This window comes from Micropterus dolomieu, linkage group LG08 (genome assembly GCF_021292245.1).
Source record: "Micropterus dolomieu isolate WLL.071019.BEF.003 ecotype Adirondacks linkage group LG08, ASM2129224v1, whole genome shotgun sequence".
NCBI classification, from domain to species: Eukaryota; Metazoa; Chordata; class Actinopteri; order Centrarchiformes; family Centrarchidae; genus Micropterus; species Micropterus dolomieu.
The window spans coordinates 10940049-10948667 of record NC_060157.1 but is presented as its reverse complement, the minus strand read 5'-3'; the positions used below and the strand labels follow the sequence as shown (position 1 = coordinate 10948667).

Genomic DNA, 8619 nt, shown 5'->3' with positions numbered 1-8619 from the left:
CCCCCCCCCCCCCCCCCCCCCCACATTTACTGTCTCTTAGCAGTCCTATCAGGAAATAAAGGCAATATATATAATAAAGGAACCATTGTAAATAAATCAAAATACATCAGAGCTGCTATACGCTACATGAAACATCTAATAACTGTCATATTCTGAACTAATCTCACTTCAAACTGCATGCAGAGACATGAAAGAGGCTTCCAGTAGTTTCCCTTTACTGGGTTAGTAGGAAAAATAGGAAAATTGGCCATAAGCAGAATATCACTTCGAAGGTACTTCAGTGCAGATGCTGCAGTAAGTGGCGTCGTGCAGAGCTCCTCTTTGGTGTCATGTGTGTATCAATGTTCCCCCACCACACAAATAACTCAACTCTCCTGGTTAAATCGAGGTAAGAACTCTTTGATTCTACCACACACGGCACAGATGCATGTTATTGATCACTTAATGGATAATATGTTGAAGAGGATCTGCAACTTCCTTCACAGATGTTCACTGAAGATAAATGGGAATCTTCTTGGGGGAGAAAAAGTACCATAAAACTTAATCCAATCTATTCCGTGAGGCTGCTGTGTTTGGAATGATCAATGTTAAGCTCCAAATTAAAAACCACGTCCGATGCCAGCGACCCGTTGGCAACAGCGTCTGGGTGCGCCAGCAGCAACAGCAGGGTTTTATGGCAGAGACATTATAGCCAGGGAGCTCTGCTGTTTGCTGCAGGAAAACTTACTTGAGCATCAGTCAGTCGCACATGTCAGTGGACTATTTAAACACATTTCTCTGTCCAGCTCCACTGCATTATTCCACATCTCTTCTCCACAAGGGTTTAATTTCAAAGGATATTTCTGTACAGGCTTGTTTTGAAGTAAAAAATGAGAACAATAAAAAGATGAAAAGGTAGATATCAACATTTACACGGAGCTGTGGGGGTTCAAGTAAATAAATAAAAAGCTCAAAACAATGTCTGATCATAAATTTTAACAAGGACTTGTCGGCACAGATTTGAAAACATATTTTATACACAGACTGGTATCAACACACCCCAACGTTATCATCATAAAAGAAAGACAAAGAAGAGAAGTGTAAATCTGACTTTGTATTGTCAATGTCTGTGTGTACTTGTGGGAATAAAAGACATATATGTAACTGTTACAAATTCACACCAGAGAAGGTTTTGATTTAAACCAGCAGCACGAACACAAAAACCATATAGCAGGTGTCCTCAGGTCAGAAAACTACTTGTTTTTTCCTTCAGTTCACTCAGAGGTTCGCTCTTTCTTTGCTGTGGGGAGTTCATTATTCTTTAACTCAGTATAAATAGATAATCCTATGATTTATAGTTTGTGTTGTCTGCACTCTACTATACTGACACCAAATAAAATGCACTGTATGTTTCAAAAAACACATTCACTTTAAAGGATAAATTCTAGTTATATTCTATATTTTTATTATTGTAATAAAACTAAAATCCCATGAAAAGACCAAAACTAACAATATGTTAATCTGTCTCACAATACTTCTATGGAACTAATTTGTTCCTACTGAAGACAAAAGTCTTTAGATATAGGACAAAAAAAAATATAGGTAATAATTTCACAGGCACAATCATTTTTAGCAAACATTACTAAAAGTGGATTAAATAGTGTGTTCATTTCAGGCGGATTCAATTCCAGTGGTCACACAGGCATTTAACCGGCATCGTCCCAGAGTTATACTCCATGAGTCAATTCAATACACCTCAACTGAATTCATGAAAGTGAGACAGCTAATGCTAGCTAGTGTAATGCGGGATGAACACAACACTGTGAGTGTACAGGAGTTGTTAATGGCTCAGAAGGTGTTGAAATAACATGAACAAAAAGTAGCGCCTAGTGGAAATCAGTGCTAACGTTAGTAAGATAGGCTAACTAGCTTCCTTTTTCTAAGTGGAATACAAACTTACAAATGTTTGTAACTGTTATAACGGGATGGAAAAAAAAGTAAATAAAAAGAGTGTAACTTAGCGTATCAAGCAATAAGAGGAAACACTATAGCAGCCTTTGGTTTCACAGACAACAGGATCGATTCAGTGTTGGTTTCAGTATGTTTAAAAGGGATTTCTTGACAATAACATAAACAAATAATATCACTTTCCTTTATTCATGATCAGATCAAATCGTCTTGGGAGACAACTTACTACTTTGAAGTCCTCCGCTCTGCACTCGGTGCCGTGAAAGTGGCAGGAGAGCAGCATGTCGTTGATGTCGTGACCGGTGCGGTCGTAGAATTCCCGCATGTTGAAGGGTCGCGGCTTGAAATTATGGAAATCTGCCTTTACCTTTAGGCTCTCCAAAACGCTTTCCTCCACAAGATGTATGTCCCTGATCTCATACCTGGAAAAACAGACAGAAAAGAAAGAGGTCAAGGAAATATTTCACACATTTCAAAGTTTAGTTAGTTTGGTATGGATTGATGAATTTCTGTTAAACACCGTCACAGAATAATCACTGCCTGATGATAAAGTAGACTCCATAAAAAGTGAATTTCAACATTTTTTGCACACTTCAGGAAAGGTTTATGAGTCTACAAAGTATACAATCATGAATCCATCAAAAGAGACTGAAAACGTACAAGATGGTTTTTCGTTGGCATTTTCTGGCTCTGAACTGATAGCACTACCAGAGTGTAACGGTTTATTGTACAGTACATAATAAAGTTCAGACAAGAGCTGTACGTACACATAAAGCCAGTCTTCCATTCGCTGTCTATGCAGCAGCTCCAGGCAACACTTCAACTCGAGTCTCAGTTATCTGGATTTAAGCTTGGAAAAAATGTGTTTTTGTTTATTGGATAGTTTTGGCCATGAGAATTCTGAAAGTGACTGATAGTCCCCCTTAAAAGAAAGTCTGACTAAAATATTAAATGTATGGCAAGAAGAAAGGGAATTCTGAAAGAGTTTTTTTGAGGAATCATGTTACTTTTGACTTTGAATGAATTCACTCCTTATCAGTATCTCTGCTCATTATTTTTGCCTAAGTCAGTTAATTCTGCCCGTCACTTTTTTCCAATACACAAGAAAGAGAGATTTACATGAAATAAGGTGTGCTTTACGTTGATCAAACTCCATAAGAGTACATGAGAACAGCATTAGATGTCCTTCTTTATGTTAATTTATTGTTTTTTATCAGATTTTTACCGTGTTTAGGGATGTCAGTCCACCTCTTTGGTCCAGGCTGAAATATCTCGACAACTACTTGATGGATTGCAGGTTTTTTGCATGTTGAAGTTTTTGCTTACTGTGCTTTCAGACCAAAAGCGAAGCGAGCGTTTGGTGCGGTGAGTTTACATACAAAGTCAATGCAAAGATGCGTAGAGCCGCGATTTTATGTTGGGCGGCGCGAAGCGACGTGAAGGGGGTGGTGCCAGCGATGCGAAGGCAACGCAAAGGCCTTCACGTGAGTTGAAAATTTCCAACTCGAGCAAATTTCCGCGGGTTCTAATCGCCTACTTGCGTTGTGTATGAACACTTGCAGCGATTGTACTCACACGAGGAAAGTTGCGTTTGGTCTGAAAGCACCATTATCCTGACAAAAATCTTATGACGATGAAAAAAACCTAGACAATGTCTTCTAATAAGTTGACTTTTCCACCAGCGCCACTATGAGGTTAACATTGAGATTTGGTGCAGACACTGTGGTTGGCCGATCCGTGCCGCCTGCCGGATCTGTTTTGCGCATGCGTGTGGGGTTAGGCCATCCAGCCAAGCATGAACAGGAACAGTTAACAGTTAATATCGTGTGTCATGACAAAAGTTTGTATTCATACAGAGACATCAAACATATTTCCATTTAAGTAGTCATGTCAGGCGTGTTTTAAGTCAGGAAGCTTGTTGTAGGTAGGCAATATACAGTATATACCCAGCGGCTAGCACAACACACATCACTTTATGTCTGAAAGGGCAATTACAGAGCAACATTTTCATTCAGTGGGAGTTGTGTTTCAAGTCCAATATACACTCTCTTTTAGCTCTGTCTTTGGTCTCCACCAATTCCTGAGGGAGAAATCCTCCACTAATTTCACCAGCTATGCCGTTTTTCCATTACCAGTACCAGCCTTTTTATATACAGTCTATGATACCAGCTCAGCTCGACTCCACTCTACTCGACTCGGTTTGGTCGTCCTCCATTTTCCATTGCAGATAGTAGAGAGATAGTAACCCTCAGTGAAGCTAGTCGTCATAGCAACACCACACACAACTGCCGCGATGTAATGTTCAATGCGACACACACACCAGTGACCCACAAACAGCTGTCTCTTGATTTAAGTTAAAACGTTTGAACATCACTCAGAATGTAAAGACAGATAAGCGGTATGAAAACCTTCCAGCTGTGTTTTCCTCTGCCGTTGTTGCTGCAGCGGTCTGTGTGACAGTAGGACTAGAGGGCTCTGTGAGCGGGCGGCTGGCCGGCCTCGAGCTCCTCCCACGGGTTGCCAAAGACTTCCCCCACCGCCACTTGTGGAGCTCCTCAACTCCGAAAACTTTCAAGCACATTTTTCCGTCATCACTTTCCGTAAAAAATCTACACAGTTTATTTCTCACCTCAAAACTTCTCAGAAGTGGATTTAGTGATGAAATCACTTATGAAAACTGTAAAACATAAAACTTTCTGTTGCTGGCCTCTGTCTGGCACGTGCAATGATGAAGCGGTGAATAGTGACGATTCTCTCTGACCAATCAGTAGTCTGCTGTGTTTTCACGTCACATTTTAGTATCGCCTCAGCTCGCTTGGAACCTTGACGGAGGTGATACAAAAAAGTACCCAGTAGCAATGGAAAACCACAAAAACGCGAGTAGAGACAGTTGAGGTGAGTCAAGCTGATACCATGCAGTGGAAAAGGGACTCTAGTAGGTAACTGGGTCTATCTGCCATTAAGTGCTGGTCAGGTAGTGCAGGGTGATTTTTAGGACGTTTTCACTGTTAACAGCTGCCTGCTGCAGCTGATAACGACACTCTGAGAGTGGTGAGAGGGAACCATACAGTGAAGTTGCGGCTCAACAATGAGCAGAGCCTCTCTTTAAAGCTGTAAATTCCGAGTGCAGATTCGGTTGATAAGTATCTGTAGGTTCATAAATGAGTGACCCCTTTCACATTATCAGATTGTGATACATTGAAAAGAATTTAGATTATAGCCGCTTTAAGCTAATTAGCAAATGTTAGCATGCTAACATGCTAAACTAAGATGGTAAACATGGTAAACATTTACATTGTCATTGTGAGCATATAGCAGATTATGGTGAAGTGATACAATGTTTATTAGCTTGTTCAATGAAATGAATACTAAATGTCTCACTAATCGTAATTTATTAATGATTTTCTTGCATGTTAACATCTCTGTAGCTAAGCCCAAGATATCACCACATTATTGATAGCTTGGTATTCATTTACATTTCTGTGATATTTCATTTAGTCTGTACCACCAGTCATAGTCTAGTAGCCAATAACTTACATCACACACAGCATTGTCGGGACACTGGGAAATTTTCTTTCATTTAATGGAGCACACAAAAACCTGACCACGCTGCCTTGTATTAAAAGAGAGCAGAATAGCTGTAAATGCACCAACTCTCTACCCTCGCTGTGATCCCCCACTGTGCTATTATTAAAAATGTCACCATTTTAATGGACTCACCAAAGAGCAGATTGCTTGGAGTTTTTTTTCTCAGAACACTGCCTCAAATAAAATGCCTTTTTAGAAATGTCTCAAATGAATGTAGCCACTCTTATATGTGAATATGGTCTTTTATTGATCTTATTGATACACCGCATGTGTTTTTATTGCACGAATGAGAATGAGATTCACTGGAGACAGTAATGTACGGTGTGTAATTACAGCAACATACATACACATAACCCTATTACATTTAATTTAAACCTTGGAACTAGGTGCAGTAATCCTTGTGTAGGGCAAAGGGACAATTTACATACTAATTGAAATCTTCCAAACATTAAATCAAAAACTAGCCTCATTCAGGTTTAAAAATTAGTAAATTTTTTGTGACATTAAGATTAGCGTGAGCCCCATTATGGCAGAGTGTTTTTGTTTGATTGAAAGAGAACTTAATTGAGGAGAGGCTCTCGCTCTCCACTGTTTGTGTAGTGGACAAACCTGCCAAGAAGGCACTTATGAGATAAAATCCCATAAGACCAATCTGACAAGATCGGCGAAGGCCGACACTTCAGCATGTGTGCTGCTTAAATATCCCGCCACAAGACATTTCCCACGCCAGTGACTCCAAACACGGGAAGTGGGCGGAGAACTGCCTCAAATGGATTTCAGGCCCCAAGCACTTTCATTTCTGGCCAGGGGTGTAACAGCTAAGTGTGCCATTCATCGCCTCTCTACCTTGCCAAGGGAGGCAGGATAATGAGCACAGAGTAAGAGTAGAGATGAGTACATGAAGAAGGAAACTTAGCAGGAAAATCAGCCCCCTTTATACTTTGGTCTCCAAGTTTGAGAACGCTTCCCTGTGAACCGGTGCCTGGAAATGTGAGATTAGCAGATGGATTCATGTAAAAAATAAAAATAAAATCCAAATTAAAAGTTTTGATTATCAGTCATACGCAGGCGTCGCGGATATTTTGGTGTTTAGTTTGGGATCTTCATTAAAGATTTAGGGTAGAATTTGGCTGTATACCCACATAAAAGTAAAGTCACCAGAGGCCTTTAGCACTGTATCCTTGTCCTTGATCTCTTTCACTGACAGCCTGTCAGAGGTTTCACACCCTTTGAGCTGTGAGTTTTTACACTTTTCAAAAAATGCTTTTGATCACTCAGATGACAGACAGTGGTCATCCTCTTCTAAGTTACGGTGAATGACACGGTCTGGCTGATTTGTTTCATTATCGCTGCCTGTGTTGGCATTTGGAACAAAATTACAACACCACAGGGAAAGCAACATGTTCATCACACAGCTTTCAAATCCAGTCTTAGTCACAGTCTCTCTCTCTCTCTTTCTCTCTGTGAGATCTTTCTTCTTTCTGTGAGTCTTGGACAGCCCTGTGCATGATCTTAATCACTGAAAATGTGCTACTCATTCAGAACTGTTCGTTTTTTCCCTACCCAGAGGAGCAAAATCTTTGACAGCTCAGAAAAAAAGTGGATTTAGTATGCAGGAGTGGAGTTTCTTTGCAGCTCTGTTGAAGTTTCAGAGACATAAGGATTTAAACATATAAATGACAAAAATACCCAGAACACTCTGCCATTTCACTTGTAATCAAAGGAAGCAGACTCTCTGCATCGATTCCTCATGTGCTTACAGTATGTGCTGTTGCCAGCTACAGTATCCAGAGCTTTCAGCTGCACCGACAAGACGGCTGGTGTTCTCTGATTATAATGCTTCAGTTAATTCAAGCCTGACAAGCCTTGCTCTCCAAGCACTGAATGACTCAACAAGGTAAAAACTATTAGAGCCTTTTGGATGGGTAAGATGCAACTGCCAGTGGTGGAAGAAGTAGGCTATTCATATCATTTACTTAAATAAAGGAAGACTGTAAAAGTACATGTACATGCAAAAATGTACAAGTAAACATCCTGCATTTTGCACAATAAAGGATTATTAGCAAAATGTAGTACTTAAATTATAAAAAAAGGCAGAAATTGGCCCCTTTGAGTGTTGCACTAACGTATAAGCATTTTACTGTTACTTTGTAATTTTTTACATTTTAGATTGTTTTGTAGGCCTACCTATTTAAATCTTCATATAGTATCTAATAACTGCAGCTGACAAATGAATGAATGACAGCTGAATTGTAGTGAAGTATAGTATAAAGTGGCATATAGTGGGAATACTGAAGGACAGTACATGTACCTCAAGTTTGTACTTAAGTAGTTAGTTATATTCCACCACTGACATTTGCAATTTACAACTTATTTGTGTATTATGACAGGTGGAAAGGATGGAAAGTTTCTATGAATGAGTTATTTGATATATAAAATCCAGATGACAAAGAATAAATAAAAGCCAAATAAAAGAAAACATGCTTATTATCCTGGTGATTACTGATTACCTCTGGTTGAGCAGGGCTAGCAGCTCCCCTGCGTGGTAAAGGTCATTGCGCGTCACCCGGCTGAAGCGGAACGCGTTCAGGTTGCAAAAGGTGACCGCGGGGAACGTCATGATCGGGGTCGTCACCTCATCCAGTTTGGTGACGTGCGGGTACTCGAGGTAGAAGTGGATCCGGTCCACGCACACGTACAGCAAGAAGGTCAGAGAGCCCAAGAAAAACACGACCCACAGACAGCGCTTGATGCAGAACCGCTCGTACGTGAAAATGTGAGAGATCCCGTGCAGCGTCGAGCTGTGCGCAAAAACTTCTATGGGTGGAGGTTGATTTGCGTCTATTTCTTCGGTATCTACTTTGAGATCCATTGTCACTGTGCAACAAAGCTCGAGCTTGATTACCAGAGTCAGAAAACAGCTTAAAAACACTCGCAAACCTGAGCCGATGTTCATTCACCTGTGGCACAAACTGTCATTATCCACCCGAACAGGTGCAAAGGTGTAGATAGCCACTCTCGGATTTGGTGCAGTTTGGTCGCCATCCCTTATGCAGACTGATGGAAAGACATTTTGAGCATCTG

General features: G+C 40.4%; 1 protein-coding gene across 2 annotated transcripts in view; it reads right to left on the bottom strand.

Moving 5' to 3' along the window:
- LOC123975513 (acid-sensing ion channel 1-like) overlaps positions 1 to 8407 on the bottom strand; it is a 44232-nt gene extending 35825 nt beyond the window's left edge. For both annotated transcript variants that reach the window (XM_046057051.1, XM_046057050.1), the window contains exons 1-2: positions 8046 to 8407; positions 2174 to 2369 (exon numbers count right to left, since the gene is read on the bottom strand). In XM_046057051.1, coding sequence (XP_045913007.1) covers positions 2174 to 2369; positions 8046 to 8407 — 558 coding nt within the window. The remainder of the gene's footprint in view (positions 1 to 2173; positions 2370 to 8045) is intronic.
- Positions 8408 to 8619: the final 212 nt, after the last annotated feature.